This window comes from Calidris pugnax, unplaced genomic scaffold (assembly GCF_001431845.1).
Source record: "Calidris pugnax isolate Ruff unplaced genomic scaffold, ASM143184v1 scaffold64, whole genome shotgun sequence".
In the NCBI taxonomy this organism is placed as follows: Eukaryota; Metazoa; Chordata; class Aves; order Charadriiformes; family Scolopacidae; genus Calidris; species Calidris pugnax.
The window spans coordinates 310,513-330,345 of NW_015090784.1; the positions used below are offsets into that span (position 1 = coordinate 310,513).

General features: G+C 42.4%; 2 protein-coding genes across 2 annotated transcripts in view; both read left to right on the plus strand.

The window, feature by feature from the left end:
- The first annotated feature begins 6,634 nt into the window (after nt 1-6,634).
- On the plus strand, nt 6,635-19,819 carry LOC106902249 (tankyrase-2-like). Its single transcript, XM_014965594.1, has 19 exons — nt 6,635-6,881; nt 7,784-7,879; nt 8,194-8,230; nt 8,524-8,599; nt 9,615-9,709; nt 10,478-10,544; nt 11,835-12,021; nt 12,952-13,073; nt 13,595-13,686; nt 13,786-13,864; nt 14,837-15,008; nt 15,718-15,797; nt 16,221-16,366; nt 17,073-17,238; nt 17,524-17,743; nt 17,966-18,087; nt 18,639-18,700; nt 18,800-18,878; nt 19,694-19,819. The coding sequence occupies exons 1-19, from the start codon at nt 6,635-6,637 to the stop codon at nt 19,817-19,819; spliced, it is 2,271 nt and encodes a 756-aa protein (XP_014821080.1).
- Nucleotides 17,972-19,833, plus strand: part of TNKS2 (tankyrase, TRF1-interacting ankyrin-related ADP-ribose polymerase 2) — a 29,899-nt gene continuing 28,037 nt past the window's right edge. Inside the window, exons 1-3 of the mRNA XM_014965802.1 lie at nt 17,972-18,087; nt 18,609-18,700; nt 18,800-18,878. The gene's annotated coding sequence lies outside the window, so the exon portion shown is untranslated. The remainder of the gene's footprint in view (nt 18,088-18,608; nt 18,701-18,799; nt 18,879-19,833) is intronic.

Below are 19,833 nucleotides of genomic sequence, written 5' to 3' on the forward strand. Positions count from 1 at the left end.
TGTCACCTGAACTGCAATTTAAAGGCATGGAGATTCCTTCACTAGTTTTTGCTCCTCTGAAATTTTCTCCCTCTAAGGTGATTTTTCCACGAGAATTACTACTTCCCACCCCAGTCAGTCCTGGACAGGCAGCCTGCTAAAGTAGCCCACTTTTCTTTCTTCCAGTGAGCTTCAGAAAAGCTGAGTATGTCATGGTTGGATAGACATTCTAGTTTGCCTCTATTTGTTTTTAGCTTTCACATATTTTTGTACCTATTTGAGACACAAATGAGTCTGTTTTGCTAACGTTCCTAGTCAATGCTGATGTTTGGCCATGCTGCTCCTCTGCTGCTTGTGCCTTTCTTCCCAATAATAACTCATTTCCCAGGTCTCTGCCATGTTCCTGTGCTGGCAGCCCACGTAATTCTGTTTTGCATGTGTGGAGTCCGTGCTTTTAAAAAAGCTCTCTTTCTTCCCAGCCATGTCTCAGGCACCAGAGAAAAACAACCAAAAGCTGCCTTTGAGGCCTCTGACATGTGGCTCTCTAGTCATCTTTGACGGCAAAACTGGAATCATTTTAAAGAAATCACAAGGGCCCAGGACTGAAGGCTTTCTCTCTGTGTAATCAAGTTTCCATGAACTCTCACACGCTTATCTGTGCTTCTGGCGTCACGATCACAAGCTTCTCCCTGCCACCGAGAAGAATCTTCTCCAAATGTACCCCGTGAGCCGTCACCTCCACAGCTGACCACCACGCTCCTCTCCGCAACGCTCACTCTCTCAGTGCTTCACTACCTCCAAACCTCCTTTCATCTAATATTTATTTATTTTTTAGCCCTTTATTATTCCAGAATATTTCATATTTATTCCACTTTACCCCCATCTGCTGGCAACCCCATGCCACTAACTACAGATGAGCCACTGGCAGAGAGAAGGAAGGAGCTCCTGCTGAAAACAGTAGCCAAAGCACTTGGTAGACGTGAGGGGAAGGAGAAGGGAGAAAGTAACAAAAAGATCTGGTTGTACAAACATTCGCCATCGCACAGCCTGTGCTGCTTTGACTTTGCACTGAGCTCTTATTTCTTAAACTGCTCAGCCCCTTTTCATTTAGAAAAAAGTAGCTCGCACTGAGAAAGTTTCCATTTATAGTTTTAAAAATTTAGTAACTAAACAATAAACCACTCCTGTTTCCCTCCAAATGTACCTGTTTTATTTATAGGCTTGTTTTATTATTTCCTGGTCTACAGCATTAATTATTCCTGGTTGGAGGGGTTTTCCCCCAAGTCTCATCTGGAAAGTCTTCAAATGGCATAAACTTTAAATCATTCTTCATTTGGAATAAGCTAAATTTCTCAATGTTTGAAATGCCTTGTTAATTCTAGCATTTTACTTTGCTTCCAAGATCAAGACAAGCCACCACAGGGACCAACTAGTCAGAGCTGAGAAATCCTCCCGAAATGAAGGGCTGAAGCTCCTGGACCGGAGGGACTGCCTGGCAGCTCTCTGCCCCTCAGCAGCCTGCAGCTGAGCAGAGGGGAAGAGGCTTTAAGGCTGTCTCGGTCTGTCCATACCCAACAGACCCCCCTTTTCTTTCTCATTTTTTTTTCTTTTCCTTTTTCTCTTTTTTTTTTTACCTCCCTTTTCCTGTTTCTGCCCTCCAGTGACCAAGCAGGCATGTTTCTAAATAAACTGTTTTAAGCACAATTCAGTAATGGTTTCGTGTAACTAACAGGCCAGGTCATGCCAACGTTAATGTGCTGCAAAGGTAGAGGCTATTGGTCTATTACAAATTACACCGAAAAAATAAAATAATAGCAGTGAAATGTTTCCAAGCTGTTCATGGCCTCTCAAGCGGGGCGAGTAATAGCCGGGTTATAACCCCCCTCCCCGCTTTGATGTTGTCCTACAATTCTTGCCCTAAAAGGGACGGACAGCACCTTACAGACTCTGCCAGCAGTATCTGTTATCGTGCTTCCTCCCCCAACTTTAAAAAGAGAAAAAAGTGTATTGAAAAACTGTTTTGTCTTAAAAAGAATCCAGTCTCGGGTTCGGTGAGGGCCTTCGGGGCAGGGAGACAGAGACCGCTGCGAGGCAGCAGCGCGGGAGCCCTCGCCTCACGCAGCCCGGGGCGCAGCAGCAACACCGGCTGCTGATGCAAGGCCCGGGCATGCCGTGCCATCCCCTCCGCCCCTCCACAAGGCCCGGAGCGGCCCGCAGGCCCGGGCAGCCCCGCAGGAACCCGGCGGCCGACCCCATCCCCTCAGGCCGCGGCCCCGCCGCGCCTGCGCGCCGCCACCTCCCGGGCATGCTCACCGCAGCACCGCCAGGTGCGCCTGCGCGAAACGAGGCCGGCGGTGCTGTGCCTCCGCCCCGCCCGGATCCCTCCGCGCCCCGCCCAGCGGCGCGTGTGGAGGGCGGCCTCCGCGCAGGGCCGCGGCCTGGGAGCGGAGCCACTTGGCGGCGGGTCCGGGCCGCCGTTCTGAGGGGAAGGGGGAGCCGGGGAAGGGGTATGGCCTCGCCGGGCGGCAGGCCCGCAGCCGGGCCCGCACCCCCGCCTCCCGCTGAGCGCGGGGCCTGCCTGGGCCGGGAGCGGGGCAGCGCTGGGTGCGGGGATCCCCGCGGGGGGCGGGAGGGTGGGGGGAGCGCCGGTCCGATCCGGTCCCCGGGCTGCGGCCCTCAGGCCCCGGCGCGGCCGATGGGCTGTCACCCCCGCGGTGGTGGCTCGTAGTGCTGCGCATGGCGTCGTGTTTCTTCTTTTTTATTTATTTTTTTTTCTCAATTTAAAAAAGAATAAACCTGAGCTGGCATTGAGGACGTCTGGACCGGGGTTTGGCTGCTGGTGCGGTGCCGGAGCTCTGCCCGGTGACACCCGGGGGCTCTGCCCGTTGGTTTCAGCAGGCCTGCTCCTTTTCAGAATGTCGCCCGGGAAGGGTGGCTGCCAAATAACAGCGTTTCTAAGATTTTCTCGCGTTCTTATCTTTAACAAACAGACTTTGTTAATTCGGGACTTACATATGCAAACAACTGACATCACGGCACTACTGCTCTGGCTGGCAACAGGCCAGAAGGTTCTGTCCCACCTTTTCAGACAAAGGCCTGACTGTGACTGTTGTTTCCATGCTGTTTGTTTTGATTTGAGTACAGCATGAGATGTGGGACCCCAGGGCTGGCAGGATGCAGGAGGCAGCAGCTTCTTGTCGGCTAAAAAAACATGGATAGTAATAAAAACGTTTGTTTCTTCACTGAATTGCTTTGGAAGAGGTCTCTATTTAAGGTGTCCTTTCCTCGCATTCAGGGGACTGAACAGGTCCAGGTTCTGGAAAGACTCTTCAGGACAGCTGCATTTCACTGTTTTAAGAAACTTGATCAACAAGGGAGCCCAGGAGACTCTGTTTCCTGTCAGAGGAAAACAATTTGCAGCTATCTATCTGTAGCCATCCTGCCTGTTCACTAATAAACTCTGAACTTCCAAACACATGAGTATGTATTATAGCATTTTGCAGAAGTGAGGGTAGTTAGGCTTTTTGTTTGTTTGTTTGTTTGTTCATTTGTTTTCTTTTTGTGCCTAAGGAGTTCCTCATGGAATATAGTGATCTAGGTTATATTTCTGGGCAGGAGTGATCTGTCTTGACTTTAGAAAAACTGAACTCTTGCTCCTGATCTACAGAAAGACTTTTCTTTCAGACATGCATAGCAATAAGTTCATGTAGTTGTTAGACTTCAAATGTTAAACAAATCAGTGTGTAAAAGGGAGAGGCTGTAGCTGTGTTTGTGTCTACTTCAGAGTGGATACAGAGAAATGAATTGTTCCTCTCACAAGGAGATGCCAGAAGTTTCGGGTTTACATGTGATATTAAATACTTGTGTAATTTCTTGATTTAACGCTTTCTGAAGCAGGTCAGGTAGAACTCTGCTTCTGTCAGCCCACCTGCAATAGACTCGGTGTGAAAGATGGACACAAGTAACTCCTGGATTTTGGGGTTATTGGTTTGGTTTTGCTTTTCCCCCATTATTCACAGTTGGAGTAATACTAGCTCCTTTTGTCTTCTGTCTCTAAAGGAGTTACATTCCAGGAAGTAAAAGCAAAAGGCTACTGTACTCTTGCTTTGTTTAGCCTAGGTGTGTGTCCTGAGACAGTACAGAACTTCTCTGACTAGTTTCATTCAGTGACAAGAGTTGTTTTATGGGAGAGGTGGAGCTGAATTCTCAAATATAAGTTTCACGTTGCCCTTCGTGCTGCCTTTCAGTGGCATTCTGGGGTCTGAACTTGGGTTCCATCTTTTAAGTCTTTTTCCAACTCTTACCTAGCCATTTAAAGAAATAAAGCAAACTCCTCTTTTTCCGTGTGTGATTTTTTTAAAGGTGGATTTTAAAATATATTAAAAAAAAATATTGCAAGCTCTCCCTGATCATGTGTCATTATTAGAAGTAATACATACTGGGATCTTGGTGAAGGTTGCTTTTTGGATTTTGCAGTACACAATTGTGTGTGTGGTAGAGAAGTTGTGCTGAAGCTAAGGCAGAAGCTCAGCACCCTTCTCAACATCCCATTCCGAGTGCTCTCTCACCATGAGCTGCACATACTTCCTCAAGTCAGGCCTTTTCATCACAGTGTGTGGCAAACACAAGTTTCACAAGGTTTCAGGGAGTTGGCAGGAACCAAAATGCCCTTCCTGTGGACTGAAATTCATCAAAAAATTGTTCAGGAAAACAAGAGAGGAGGGAGAAAGCATCACCCAGAGTTTGGCAGTCTCTTTCCATATACGGTGCCCTCTTGTACAGATGCTTCCACCAGGAAGTCAGGACTCCCCGCTGGGCACTCAGGGCTGGAGAGAAGTTATAAAAATTGGTGTGATGCAAATGAGCCCATCTCAACAGTGAAATAGGTGCAGGTACTTTATGGGTGTCGCTGAACCTGAGGCGCTTTCTGAGTGGAGGCAGGTTTTGTGTGGAGAGAAGCTGTGGGTTGCTCCTGAGCTGGATCTGGTTGTAGCTGTGTACTAAATAGAGGGCATCCAGGTGGGTTCTTCCTGCCTGTGATGAGGTTTCCTACAGCTGATTTCCAGTTAAGGTGTTGATTCCTGCTAAGGCTGGCGCTTTACATTCAAAACCAAGGCTATACGTCAAAGCTCTGAGGGACAGGAACGCCTGCTGTACACGAACAAGTGATGTTTAACTGATTGGTGTGTAACTTCTGGGCAGAGAACTCGATCAGAGGCTTTTCTAACGTAACCAAATCAGCCCTGGAAAACACTTTTTGGGACTGAAAGAAGAAGACACCAAGCAGTCTGTCATCCAATAACAGTGTTGATGATGTGCTTGCAGGACGCTGGGACTTGTAGAAAGTCTCATCTGAGTAGATCCTTGAAGAATTCAACAAATTTCCAGTACACGTTCAAAGTCAAAACAGATTTTTTTGAAATTGGGAGGAGGTAAGAAAAATTCAGGAGGACACATTTAAGAAAAATAGCAGTATCTATAGTATCTAGTTATGAACACTGGAGACTTCATCCCCACCCGCTTCTCCATCTCTGCAGGAAGACAGTTTGCAGCTCGGCTATTTAAAGCGAGGAAGGCCAAGTCCTGCATTCATGGGTTATCTCCCAGAAGGTACTTGGCACAAGGCTGCTAAACACCAAAATATGGCTCTTACCTGCCCTAATAATCCCTGAGACCCAGACAAACCCTCGTGAAGCTTTGGAGAGGTTTCTGTAGGCAGATCTAGAGCATAACCAGATGGACACAACAGCTACAGGCAGAAGCCCCAAGTCATTCTGGCCTCTTGTGACAGTATTAGAGACAACACACGTACAGTTTGATGTCCTGGTTTATTTGCTGTTATATAAATGTGCAGGATACAGCTGAAATTAAACAACCGTAGCTATAGAATTGGCTTTTAAGAACAATTACCTTATTTATGATATGTTTCTACCCCCAGATGTACGAGTGGGCATATTTTTTTGCTGTCTACTAACTGCAATGACAGGTTTATTAAAAAAGCGCCTCAGAATGTATAAGAACATTTTTGAAGCAAATCTTAATAACCATTTTAGGCATCACTGAAAGTAGACATTTTGAATACCTTTAAATTAGGGTTGTTCATACTCTCTTAATAAATTTCTTCAATAGAGAGTGATCTCAGATAAACTTCTTATGTCCCTAAGGATTTTCTTAAGTGATTGTTTCAAAGATGGAATCTGCGTGCACATTGTGTTAATTATTCCTTAGAAAGCAAATAGCCATGCTTCTAATTTTAACCTGAGAGCAGTGCTGCTGCTTTTTTTTTTTTTTTTTGAAAAGCAAGCAATGTGTTTCCATAAAATACTTTTTGTGTTATATGAGACAATTTTTAAAAGCATAGAATATGAATTGTATGTGCATTGGCTTGTAGCCAGTCTCATCTCTTGGTCCATCCACAAACTGGCTGTGGGTTGGCTGAGTATCATGCAAAATATTGTTTGATTTAATAGCCATATAAAATGACTAAAAAAGAGGTTTTGTTATCTGTGTTCTGTTCCTTTTGTTCTGTTTTCAAGAAGCTGTTGACTCATGGGAGCACTATTGAGATATTCGTTGTTCCAGTAATCTTGAATATTTTTTTTCTCCTGATTTTAACCTAATTTTTAGGCGTTTAAAAAATAGCCTTGGTATGTAAATGCTCCCTTTATCTCTTGCAGGTTTTGGTCGGAAGGATGTCGTTGAGTATTTACTTCAAAGTGGTGCCAATGTCCACGCACGAGATGATGGGGGCCTTATTCCTCTTCACAACGCTTGCTCCTTTGGCCATGCTGAAGTTGTCAATCTTCTCTTGCGACACGGTGCAGACCCTAACGCTCGGGACAATTGGAATTACACTCCCCTTCATGAAGCTGCCATCAAGGGCAAGACAGATGTCTGCATTGGTAATTGTCTCCTGCTCTTCTGTGACCTTTTCACTGTGAAAAATCAAGACCATTTTTACTCTGTGAAGCTATGGCTGGCACGAGGCTTAAAACTAAAAATCTTTCCTAAACTTAAATCCATGTGCCAGTTTTATAAGACAAGTTTATAGGTCTATTTTTGATAATTGCCAAGTTCACATTGCCATCATGGGGAAGGAGCTTTGGAGTGGTGTGATGGAGCTAGAGTCCCATCTGCTTCAGCCTGGACTCTGACGCTGCTTCCTGCTGCTGGCACCGCGGTGGTGGATCCGTTCTGTCTCTGCATGAGGCAGCGGTCTTAAATTCCTTAGGGCAGGAGCTAAGCTTCAATTGTACTGACTGCTTGTTTTGCCTACACAGTTCTTAGGAGTTAGGAAGAGGTAGAGAACCAGATATGTAGTCAAGAAACTAATTTTTGGATCGTGTGGTTTGCTCTCATTTATTTTATTACTAAGGAGCACACCTGGAGAGATTTATATATAATACTGCGGTTTTGGCCCCAGTATGAGTGCCAAGATGCATGGCCTGTGTAGTTTAGGGCAGAGTCACTTGTCGATGTGAGGCAGCACGCTCTGGAGCCCCTGGGAAGTATCTAGTGATGTTTGTGGTGTGTCAGTCAGTCCTCCAACTGAGGTTGCCTCCTGCCACTCCGTAGTGGTTCCATTTCTGCCCTGCTTTTCCCTCATAAAACGTGTCCAGGCGTGTTTCACTCGTTAAACTGCTCAGAGGTGACATGAAGGAATTCTGACATGAAAAATGGGAGAGGGGAAGTGAGGATCAGTAACTGGCTGTTTCTTTTGTTGCTTGAGGCTTCCAGTAATGATAGGTCTCAGAAGCCTTGGCTTGTTGATTGTGTTCTCATGGCCACCCTTGGCATTTTGCAGTGCTGCTGCAGCACGGGGCCGAGCCGACCATCCGCAACACCGACGGGAGAACGGCCCTGGATTTGGCAGACCCCTCTGCAAAAGCAGTGCTGACTGGTGAGTGACAATCTTTACATTACGTTATGACTAACAACAGCGAAATGAATGTAAGACAGCATTTTGGGGGTTGTCTTTCTGGTATTACTTCGACTTCTCTCTGTTTTATACTTCTAAATAGAAAACCCCATACGTCCTCCATCTCAGCCCTGGGATGTGTTCTGGGGAAATAGTTTATTGTACTAGGTCGGTAATGGCATGTCAGATTTTTAGCACTTATGTTCTCTAAAATTTTGGAAGAGGAGGATAAGCTGTGAACTTCACATATATAGATTTTTATTTAACAACTAAAGAAACTCTCTTTTGTCTTCTAGGTGAATACAAGAAAGATGAACTCTTAGAGAGTGCCAGGTATGCATGTTTGGAAGTTGTTTGGAATTTAGTTATATTTTCAGAATCATATGTAATGAATGTATGTATTGGCTTTTGAGCTGGCATTCCACCTAGGTGCTAGGCTTTGCTGTTATCTGTGAATAAAGCTGCAAAAATAGTTATATAAATGTAGTTTTACTTTCCCTTTAATGCTGACAACACAGAAGTGAATTATTTCAGAACAGATTTACTAAATGTTATAGCAAGGGAAAATATAAAAGCATAATAAGGCTTTACAAACTGGAATAAAAATATTTCTTTCCGTTTTTCAGGAGCGGAAATGAAGAAAAGATGATGTCTCTTCTTACACCATTGAACGTTAACTGTCATGCAAGTGATGGCAGAAAGGTATTTTTGTTTCTGATCAGAATGAGTTCACTCTTACACGTTTCACCGTTATTGTTTGATCGGATTTTAGAACGTTAAACATAGAATCTGTCTATTTTCTTCAATATATGTGTGAAAATAAGATTGTACCTCTCAAGCAACCAGCTAATTTGTGGGTTGGTTTTTAACCTTAGAAGGACTGTGTAGGTATTTCCGTCTAGGAGCAGTGAACAAACACCTTTTCTTGGAACTACCTCTTGACCTTCGTACCTGCAGGGAGAGAGAAGGGAGGCTCTGTCACGGATTCTCCTCACTGTCACAGAGACACACGGGCCCCGTAATTGCCATATGTCCTGGGCAAGGCATTGCTGCTGCTTCAGGAGCTATAAGCAGTGCTAGAGAACTACATGAAAAATGTTCAAAATTTCCATTCTAAAACATCCTGATGGTCTTCTGCCCCTCGCCTACCGGAAGTTCAAATTATTATCAGTTTTTGGCATCCTCATCCTCATTACGTACTTGCTTGAGTGGCTTTGCTGGAGGAGCTCATAGAGCAGTTACCCGAGTGCTCTGTGGAGGGTGAGAATTTTCAGGAGTTTTTCCCCCAAGCCCCACTAATTTACCACCCACAAAGATGTGGGTAATAGTCTCTGTTGATAATTTCTGAGCTTCATCTCCTGACTGGCAGGGAGACCTCTTTATAATTGAGCAGTCATCATTTCTAATTGCAGTCTGATTTCCCCTTTCCCAAGAGATGTAGTTTGTCCCAGCAAAGTATTTATGGTGGTAGGCTAAAGGACAGAGATGGACTGCAGGACTCAAAAAGCCTTTAAAAAGGGCCTTCATGACTGCAAGAGTAGCGAGTAAACAATGAACTTAGCTATCAAATGTCTGATTCAAGCACCCTGGTTTGGTTTTTTTTTATGTTGCAAGTATTTTAAAGACTTCAGTAATTAGTACTGTTAACAAGTTTTGAAAAAAATAAATATAAAATCAAACTTTTATTACTGATTACTCCTGTGTTGTGTCATTTCAGTCGACTCCTTTGCATTTAGCAGCTGGGTATAACCGTGTCAAAATAGTGCAGCTCTTACTGCAGCACGGGGCTGACGTACACGCCAAGGATAAAGGGTAGGTTCATTTTTCCTTTGGTCAGAATAAAAAGAATTTGGTTAAAATTGCAATGAAGTAAAGAATAGTAATACTATTTTAACCATGAAGAATTTCTCACTTGAGACCATTGTGCCATCTTTAACCTTTCTGCTGTGACAAAAATACAGAGTTTCCAGGCTTGAGACTTGTGATTCAGTAGAATCCAAGTTGAGCTGACCATAGAACATGTTGCCTTTTAGCCAAATTATTATCTCTTGTTTAATAAAAGACATTTGAACACCACTGTGAAGTCAGCAAATATTGAGAAATGATTGAATCAATCTTAACTTTCTTTCTGCTTCTAAGTTTCTGCACTTCTTTTTGCAAAGAATGTGATAAAAATAGAAGATTTGTTTCCCAGAGTTCTTGTTTGGACTACATTCTCAAGCATTTGGTTGTCGTGTTAGGAAACATAGTGAAATATTGCTGTGTTCTTGTGAAGGAGATCATTGCTGTCACTCCTGAAAATCCCCTGCAGGTAGTTCTTACTGCTGTGGGTTCTGAGTCTGAGGGGAACCTCTTCATTTGCAGTAAGACAGCACAATAAATTTTGCGTCTTTTAATTATTTTAAACGTTTATTGTTCTGAAAAATGCTGATGGGGTTTTCTGTGTTCTTCTCCATCTTCTTATTTCTCCTCAACGTCATTTGAACATCTCTGATACTCCCACATAGTGCTCTGTAGGTGCATTTGAAATTGAGATATGTCTACTGAGAAAGTCACCCTCCCCCTTTCTCTCCTGTACAGAGACTTGGTGCCACTTCACAACGCCTGTTCCTATGGTCACTATGAAGTAACAGAGCTTCTAGTAAAGGTTGGTCTTTGAAGAGATTAAATTGCATATTATTAAATAAGAACAGTTTATAAGACTTAATGCAAGTTGCGTTTTTATTTTGTATTTAGATTTACAAAACTTCCAGAATGGTAGATTGCTTCTGCTCTACCTGTTGGTGATTATTAAGCTGGAGCTACAGAATCTTCTGCTTGCAAGGAAGCTTTTTCCTTATAAATGCACTTTCTGTTTTTAACTTTCTCTGCTTCAAAGTTGAATGTTTTTTTACCAAGTACTTCTTATCTCAACCTTCCCACCCTCACCCCAAAAAAACAACACCAAAAAAACCCCAAAACTGAGAAATACCGAGTTTGACAATAGAACAATATTTTGTAAGACAGAGTATTAAGAGATTTTTTAAAAGAATACTGGTAAAGATCTTCAATGTTTTAAGATTAAAGAGTAATTGGTCTTTTGAGGGCATGAACTTAGAGCGTATATTGTAGTAAGTATAAATAGTGAAGATTTTGTGTTTGTTTGGTTGGTTTTTTTACTGCAGAGGCCCATTGCAAAACTAATCTTTACACTTGTGGTACCAGACAAAAAAAAAATCCCCTCTTGCCTAGACACAGCTGCGTTCCTTACCTGTTATGCTGGAGTCATATTCCTTGTTGGATTTCTGCTCCAGGGAGTCAGGAATTATTTTTTGCAAAGCACTGCAGTGGTAACAGGATCAGTGGGAAAGAGCACGTCCTGTCAGACGTGCTTACAGAACTCCAGGTGCATATAGGATGTTACTGGAGAAGAATTACGCAGATATTAATCATCCAAAACTATTACTTGCAGAACCTTATACTTAAATGTTTTGAATTGAAGCCAATTTTGAGTGTCTGTCTCCTCCTAGATATCTTGGGATTCATCTCTTGGTGGGTAGTCACAGAACGTGTGTTTATCTTAGTGCAACTGTTCACTCTAGACTTTTTCTAGAGGAACAAGAAACAGGAGCTTGTTCAAAGGTGACTTGGAGTATGTGAGTTAGGCTCTTTCTCCAGTGTGACGTGTAGCAGAGCTACTGTCCTTCTCAAGATGCTGGAGAAAGCCTTGAAGAGACCAGCCTGCATTGGGCTTTTTTGAATGTATCTGTAAGGCACTAGGGGATTAGAAACTGCAATGTGCTGAAATGTTGTGTTATATTGAAAAGGAGCATCTTGGATACAGTTTGCATACAAGCATTGATTTTTATTTTAACAGTCTACTGCTTTGTAACTAATGACAGAAGTCTTTCTATTGATCTGGTTTTAATGCATCCTTTCTGCCCCTTTCCCTTGGAAGCACGGCGCGTGTGTGAACGCGATGGATCTGTGGCAGTTCACCCCTCTGCACGAAGCAGCCTCTAAGAACAGGGTGGAAGTGTGTTCTCTTCTGTTAAGTTACGGTGCTGACCCTACACTCTTGAACTGTCACAACAAAAGCACCATCGATTTGGCTCCAACACCCCAATTAAAAGAGCGATTAGCATGTGAGTATTGAGCAAGATCAGCTCTACAGTTACAGATTGTGGTGGGTCCTTAGGTTCCCTGGACGGTGACCCACCAGAAAGCAGATGTGGAAAATGCTTTCAAGCAATTGAGCAATGTTGGACAGTACATTTCACTGTTTAGAAATTGAGATTGCTAGATTTTTTTGAACATAGGCCTTTAAAATAATTTTATTGTCAGTTTTATAGTCGTGGTTGTGATGGGTTTTGTAGCTTTTCTTCCCTGTAGCTTTCCCTCATGACCTTGCCAGTACGCTTTCATTTTCCATACTTGCTCCTGTCACTGCGTCAAGACTGCTGAAATACACATTTTTATTCCACTGTGTTTTGTTTGAAGAAAAGAAAAAACATAACTGTTTAGAATTCTGAGTTTGTTTGAGTATGCAGCTTGGTATTTTACACCAACAATTGCTAAAAGAAATTGATGAAAGGCGCTGATTTTTGTCCAGCAGACTTGAGTTGAAAAGAATGCCCTCAAATTCTGTCCTTCATGGCCAAACAATAACTTTGTGGGACATGTACAGAAATTCCCAGTAAATACTACACTGGGCTTCATGTTAGCATCTAGACATGGTTTTCCAAAGGCAGGTCAGAAGTAGAGATTTATATGTGCTTGAGTTGGTACGTGTGGGAAGAGCAGAACCTAGAGGAGTGGGGAGTGACGTGGATGTTGTTCAGCCAGTTCAGGTGGCTCTGCCTTCGCTTCAGAAACTAAGCGTGTCCCTGTAGCGTTCTGACTTAGCTAACAAGTGCTGTCAAGTGGGGGAAAAACTGCCCTTTGAGTTGGAAATGTCTGCTCTGTGGTCTGTTGAATAAACTGAATATTTTTATCTAACTGAAAGAAACAATGCTCTTGATCCTTCTTGAGTTAAGGAGTGTAACCTTCTGGTACGTGTTTATTTCTTTTTAAAGATGAATTCAAAGGTCACTCACTGCTGCAGGCTGCAAGAGAATCAGATGTGGCTCGTATAAAGAAACATCTTTCTTTGGAGACAGTGAACTTCAAGCATCCTCAAACACATGAGACAGCATTGGTAATATCTCAGGATTTATGAATTATTTTTCATATATTGTGGCTGACCTAAACATACTAGGTAATAGCTTAGAACTAAAAATTTCAGTGTCAAAACAGTGTAATTCAGACCAGCCTGGAATATCAAGTGCCTAGTTAAGCAAATACCATTGATTAATAATTTATTCTTAAGGTGAATGTTAGGGCTCATCTAAATTGCCTGTTTAATATAGGCTGTCTGAATGGCTGATTTTCTGTAGAATGGTTTGGTTTTAAGCAACAGTAAGCTGTTTATGTTAGTTTGGTTTGTAAAGCTTGGAGGTTTCCAGCAATTATTGGAGAGGGAGCTCTGGAAAATACCAGAATAAATCCAAAAGCCTATGCGAAATCTCCCAAGTTAATAAGGGCTTCTACATGATTTTGGGTTTTTTTTTCTGTTGACACTGCACACGAGCAACTCCTGACTGCCTGCTGATGAGCAAGCAGTGAAACCCCTGCCCTGCTGTGGCTGGTTGTTAATGCTGCAATGTTTACTGTTCTCAGCACTGTGCTGCTGCCTCTCCCTATCCTAAGAGAAAACAAGTGTGTGAATTGCTGCTGAGGAAAGGAGCCAACATCAATGAAAAAACAAAAGAGTGAGTGGTTACAAATGAATACTCCTAAGTGCTTGTTTAAAAGAGTTTGCAAAATAAATTTTTGAATTATTCTTTCTTTTTTCTCTGTTCTTTTTAAAGCTTCTTGACTCCTCTGCATGTGGCATCAGAAAAGGCTCATAATGATGTTGTAGAAGTGGTTGTGAAACACGAAGCTAAGGTAGGAGTTACTGTTCGTACTTTTTTTTTTGCCTACTGTATAGGTTTTCATACCTTGAGAATGAACAGACTGAGCTGAGCAGACAGACTTTTCTAAAATAGTTCCTTTTGGAAGGTTTTAGATTTATACACTTAAGACATAGGCCATCAGTCAAGCCCGTACATTGAGGCATCATTGTTGGTGTGGTCGTTTTATAAGAACTATGGATGTAGTTCTCACTAATAACTGAAAGCTTGTGGAGTAGCTTAATCGGTGCTTCGTCATCCAGCAGGAGAAATGAAATGCTTAAGGAAAAAAGAAAGTAGGGGATATATTGGAACAAGAAGAAGCCAGACTGAACTGTATAACAGCTAGTGAAGCTAAAATGAAATCATAACAGAGTGTTTAGCGCAAATTTCCACAAAAAGGGAAGGTGGAAAGGAGATACTGTCTGTAATGCTTCAATCCTCCAAAACTAGGAGGTGAATATCTCTCTCATGTCAATTTGATTACGGCCTGACTGCTGTGAATTTTCCAAAGCAATGCTCAAAACCAGAGGAGCAGGAGGGAATCCAAGTAACTTTGGGGTGCAGAGTTTTCAATTGTTAAATACACCTTGACTGAAACACATAGAAAGTCCTCACTCTGAAAAATGGCGATAAGCCAGTGCAGGTGGGAGCTGTTCTGTGTGCTGGCACTGGGGATTTGTGCCAACTTCTGGATGTGGTAGAATTGCTGTAATTGTTTGCTTACACTGGATTAATCACGTCTCTAAAATGGGGGCTGTTTGTCCTCAGTGAATGTAGTTGCAACTTTATGATCTGTTTTTGTTTAAGTTTTATCTTCTGAAGTGTCATGACCTCCAGAAATATGCTGAATATGTTCTTTTAATTAAAAGGAGGAAGAATCCTTGTGAAACTCTCCCAGTCAGCAGTGAAAACGGCTTTGATATTAAGCTTTGATGGTGATGTTTCTTGTCTGTGTTATTTTTAGGTTAATGCTTTAGACAATCTGGGCCAGACCTCTCTGCACAGAGCAGCACACTGCGGGCACCTCCAGACCTGCAGGCTGCTCTTGAGTTCTGGCTGCGATCCCTCCATCGTGTCTCTGCAGGGCTTTACAGCCCTACAGATGGGGACGGAGAGTGTGCAACAGCTGCTGCAAGGTACGACTGATTCATTCAGCACCCGCTGCTGAAGTAACCTGCTGCTTCGTTTTACTTGTAGTTTCAAGTGCTGTCAAGGAGTAACAGTGAACACAATTCCAAAAAATGAACTTTCTACAGAAGACAGTGCCGAGAGCTGGGCTGTGCCGTTCTTACTCCATCACCACGCACGCAGGGAGAGTCCCTGCTCTGGCTGTAGTTAACAATCTCATTTACTCTCTGGTATTCAGCTGTACAGATTGTCAGGCATGCTCAGGTATTTAATGGTACAGCTGTCTGGAATAGTTTTGGAAAAATCTTGATGTAGGGGAGTTGGGGATCTTGTAAGTAGAAAGTGAGTTTCAAAAGCAAAGTCATATCTGCTTTGCACTTTGCAACTGTGAGCAGAGGCAACAGGGTACATGGGTTTTAAAGTTTGGATACTCTACACATAGGTAAGCTACAGTCTAATTCTGAAACTGAGAATCTTTAGTTGGTTCCCCAGTACTTCAGAATGGATAGGAAGTGTGTTGCTAAAGGCAACTTAGCAAACACTGTTGGAGCTAATAGCGACACTGGTAGAGAATAAGAAAAGACAAAACTTGTCTATAATTGGTTAATTTTCTTTTTAAGGGAAATCTTTGAAATACTGAAATGATTTACTGTCTTAACAAATTCCTTCAACTGCATACACTCACTCACTTGTCATGCAACCTTGTTTCTTTTGCAGAAGGGATCCCAGTGGGTAATTCTGATGCAGATCGACAGTTGCTGGAGGCTGCAAAGGCTGGAGATGTGGATACTGTAAAAGTAAGCTTAAACCTGCCCTAAAAATAAGAGAGAATCAAACTACCAAACTACTATTTTTCAAAGCAAGCAATCAAACAGCCCTTCACTGACTGCTTTAGAGTAGTGATCCCTGTCCTAAAACCTTTGCACAGATCTTACAGCTGGCAAAATGTAATGTTCACCACCTCCAAAAGTTTGTCTTATATAAAAAGCACAAGTAAGAAGTCACAGGGTGGATTTGGGAGGAGGGAATATTTAATTAATGTTTTTCTTGGGACACAATCTGCGTAAAGCAAAGGTTTTATGTAGAAATTAATGACTAAAAGAGACTTTAATGCAAACAATTTTTCAAAATTAGATGTCTCTAACAACATTTTATGACTAAATGAAAAGTGTTCCAACACTATATACAGTGATGTTTGTTTTGTTTGGGGTGTTTCACAGAAACTGTGCACAGTTCAAAGTGTGAACTGCAGAGATATTGAAGGACGCCAGTCGACACCACTTCACTTTGCAGCGGGGTACAACAGGGTGTCTGTTGTCGAGTATCTCCTTCAGCACGGCGCTGATGTGCATGCAAAAGACAAGGGGTAAATACTCAAATGTCTATTTTCTTGGCAGTTGTAATTGCTGATATATGTCACCTCTTGACTACTGTGAGCTGGCCAGCATCCCATCTTTCTTCAGACACTTGATTCTTTTTTATTTCCATGGAAAGTTCTGTTAGATTGAAGACGTTCAGAATATCCACAAAAGTATTTGACTGAATTTCTCTGAATTTTCCCCCTGCATATCTTCACCACTTCCCAGTATTTCTCCTTGCCTGCCAGGCCCCTTTTCTAAAGATCATAAGTCTTCTTTTTGTTCCTGAGCTCCAGCCAAAGCTCTCTATTTAGCCAGGCTGGTCTTCTTCCCTTCCTGCTTGTTTTTTGGGACTTGGGTATGGCTCTTTCCTGCGCTTTTAAGAGTGCCTCCTTGAAATACGACCAGCCTTCCTGGCCACCTTTGTGTCCCAAGGGACACTTTCAACCCTGCTCCTGAAGAGGCCAAAGTCTGCCCTTCGGAAGTCCCAGGTGGCACTTTTGCTGGCCCCACGTCTTGCTTCAGCAAGAATTGAAAATTGTATTTTGCGGTACTTGAGACTAGAGCGTCAAGAATTTTTCTGGCCCCATGGAAAAAAAATGCCATGGTTTGGTTATTGACGATACATTGTACTTTAAGCTTATATCACTTTGTGAGAACAGACCCAATTTTTAAAGAGAACTTGTTTGTTTGGGTTTTTTCCCTGGTTTGCAGAGGACTGGTCCCTTTACACAACGCCTGCTCGTACGGTCACTACGAAGTCGCGGAGCTGCTGGTTAAACACGGGGCGGTTGTCAACGTAGCTGATCTGTGGAAATTCACTCCCCTGCACGAAGCTGCAGCAAAAGGAAAATATGAGATTTGCAAACTGCTGTTGCAGGTATTCCATGGGCTGGAGAGACGAGCTGCTGCTTTTCCTTTCTTCTTCAGTCTGAAATGGGGTTGGACTGCTTTGAGAAATTGATTTGTGTTCTGTGGTTTCTAAATCATTGTCCTTAACTGTGTTTCCAGCAAGAGGGGTACTATTAGCAACTCTGTTGTCCTTTCTCAGGCAGTAAATGGATGTGAATATGGGTCAGAATATTTGCTCAATTAGGCATCAGATGCCTAAGGCGCAATGTGTTTATTCTACTTAAATACTTTCCACTTGTTTTGATGTGCACAGCATGGAGCTGACCCCACGAAGAAAAACCGGGATGGAAATACTCCTCTGGACCTGGTTAAAGATGGTGATACTGATATTCAGGACTTACTTAGAGGAGATGCAGCTCTTCTGGATGCTGCGAAAAAAGGCTGTTTGGCCCGAGTGAAAAAGCTGTGTTCACCTGACAACGTCAACTGCCGGGACACGCAGGGACGGCACTCAACACCGCTGCATTTAGCAGGTCAGTGTTGGAATTAACTGGATTGATCAGAGTTATTACTGTGCCTGAATTTCCTGTGTCTAAGCAGCTTTAAAGTATAGCCTCAAGCTAGGAGATCCCATATTTTCTCTTAACAAAAAAAAAAAAAAAAAATATTTTTATCTAACTGAAAGAAACAATGCTCTTGATCCTTCTTGAGTTAAGGAGTGTAACCTTCTGGTACGTGTTTATTTCTTTTTAAAGATGAATTCAAAGGTCACTCACTGCTGCAGGCTGCAAGAGAATCAGATGTGGCTCGTATAAAGAAACATCTTTCTTTGGAGACAGTGAACTTCAAGCATCCTCAAACACATGAGACAGCATTGGTAATATCTCAGGATTTATGAATTATTTTTCATATATTGTGGCTGACCTAAACATACTAGGTAATAGCTTAGAACTAAAAATTTCAGTGTCAAAACAGTGTAATTCAGACCAGCCTGGAATATCAAGTGCCTAGTTAAGCAAATACCATTGATTAATAATTTATTCTTAAGGTGAATGTTAGGGCTCATCTAAATTGCCTGTTTAATATAGGCTGTCTGAATGGCTGATTTTCTGTAGAATGGTTTGGTTTTAAGCAACAGTAAGCTGTTTATGTTAGTTTGGTTTGTAAAGCTTGGAGGTTTCCAGCAATTATTGGAGAGGGAGCTCTGGAAAATACCAGAATAAATCCAAAAGCCTATGCGAAATCTCCCAAGTTAATAAGGGCTTCTACATGATTTTGGGTTTTTTTTTCTGTTGACACTGCACACGAGCAACTCCTGACTGCCTGCTGATGAGCAAGCAGTGAAACCCCTGCCCTGCTGTGGCTGGTTGTTAATGCTGCAATGTTTACTGTTCTCAGCACTGTGCTGCTGCCTCTCCCTATCCTAAGAGAAAACAAGTGTGTGAATTGCTGCTGAGGAAAGGAGCCAACATCAATGAAAAAACAAAAGAGTGAGTGGTTACAAATGAATACTCCTAAGTGCTTGTTTAAAAGAGTTTGCAAAATAAATTTTTGAATTATTCTTTCTTTTTTCTCTGTTCTTTTTAAAGCTTCTTGACTCCTCTGCATGTGGCATCAGAAAAGGCTCATAATGATGTTGTAGAAGTGGTTGTGAAACACGAAGCTAAGGTAGGAGTTACTGTTCGTACTTTTTTTTTTGCCTACTGTATAGGTTTTCATACCTTGAGAATGAACAGACTGAGCTGAGCAGACAGACTTTTCTAAAATAGTTCCTTTTGGAAGGTTTTAGATTTATACACTTAAGACATAGGCCATCAGTCAAGCCCGTACATTGAGGCATCATTGTTGGTGTGGTCGTTTTATAAGAACTATGGATGTAGTTCTCACTAATAACTGAAAGCTTGTGGAGTAGCTTAATCGGTGCTTCGTCATCCAGCAGGAGAAATGAAATGCTTAAGGAAAAAAGAAAGTAGGGGATATATTGGAACAAGAAGAAGCCAGACTGAACTGTATAACAGCTAGTGAAGCTAAAATGAAATCATAACAGAGTGTTTAGCGCAAATTTCCACAAAAAGGGAAGGTGGAAAGGAGATACTGTCTGTAATGCTTCAATCCTCCAAAACTAGGAGGTGAATATCTCTCTCATGTCAATTTGATTACGGCCTGACTGCTGTGAATTTTCCAAAGCAATGCTCAAAACCAGAGGAGCAGGAGGGAATCCAAGTAACTTTGGGGTGCAGAGTTTTCAATTGTTAAATACACCTTGACTGAAACACATAGAAAGTCCTCACTCTGAAAAATGGCGATAAGCCAGTGCAGGTGGGAGCTGTTCTGTGTGCTGGCACTGGGGATTTGTGCCAACTTCTGGATGTGGTAGAATTGCTGTAATTGTTTGCTTACACTGGATTAATCACGTCTCTAAAATGGGGGCTGTTTGTCCTCAGTGAATGTAGTTGCAACTTTATGATCTGTTTTTGTTTAAGTTTTATCTTCTGAAGTGTCATGACCTCCAGAAATATGCTGAATATGTTCTTTTAATTAAAAGGAGGAAGAATCCTTGTGAAACTCTCCCAGTCAGCAGTGAAAACGGCTTTGATATTAAGCTTTGATGGTGATGTTTCTT

Coding starts and splice junctions, on each gene's coding strand:
- LOC106902249 (XM_014965594.1), top strand. CDS start 6,635: ATGCTCCCTTTATCTCTTGCAGGTTTTGGTCGGAAGGATGTCGTTGAG. Junction 7,880..8,193: donor TGCAAAAGCAGTGCTGACTG/GTGAGTGACAAT, acceptor TTTGTCTTCTAG/GTGAATACAAGAAAGATGAA. Junction 18,088..18,638: donor AAACACATGAGACAGCATTG/GTAATATCTCAG, acceptor CCCTATCCTAAG/AGAAAACAAGTGTGTGAATT.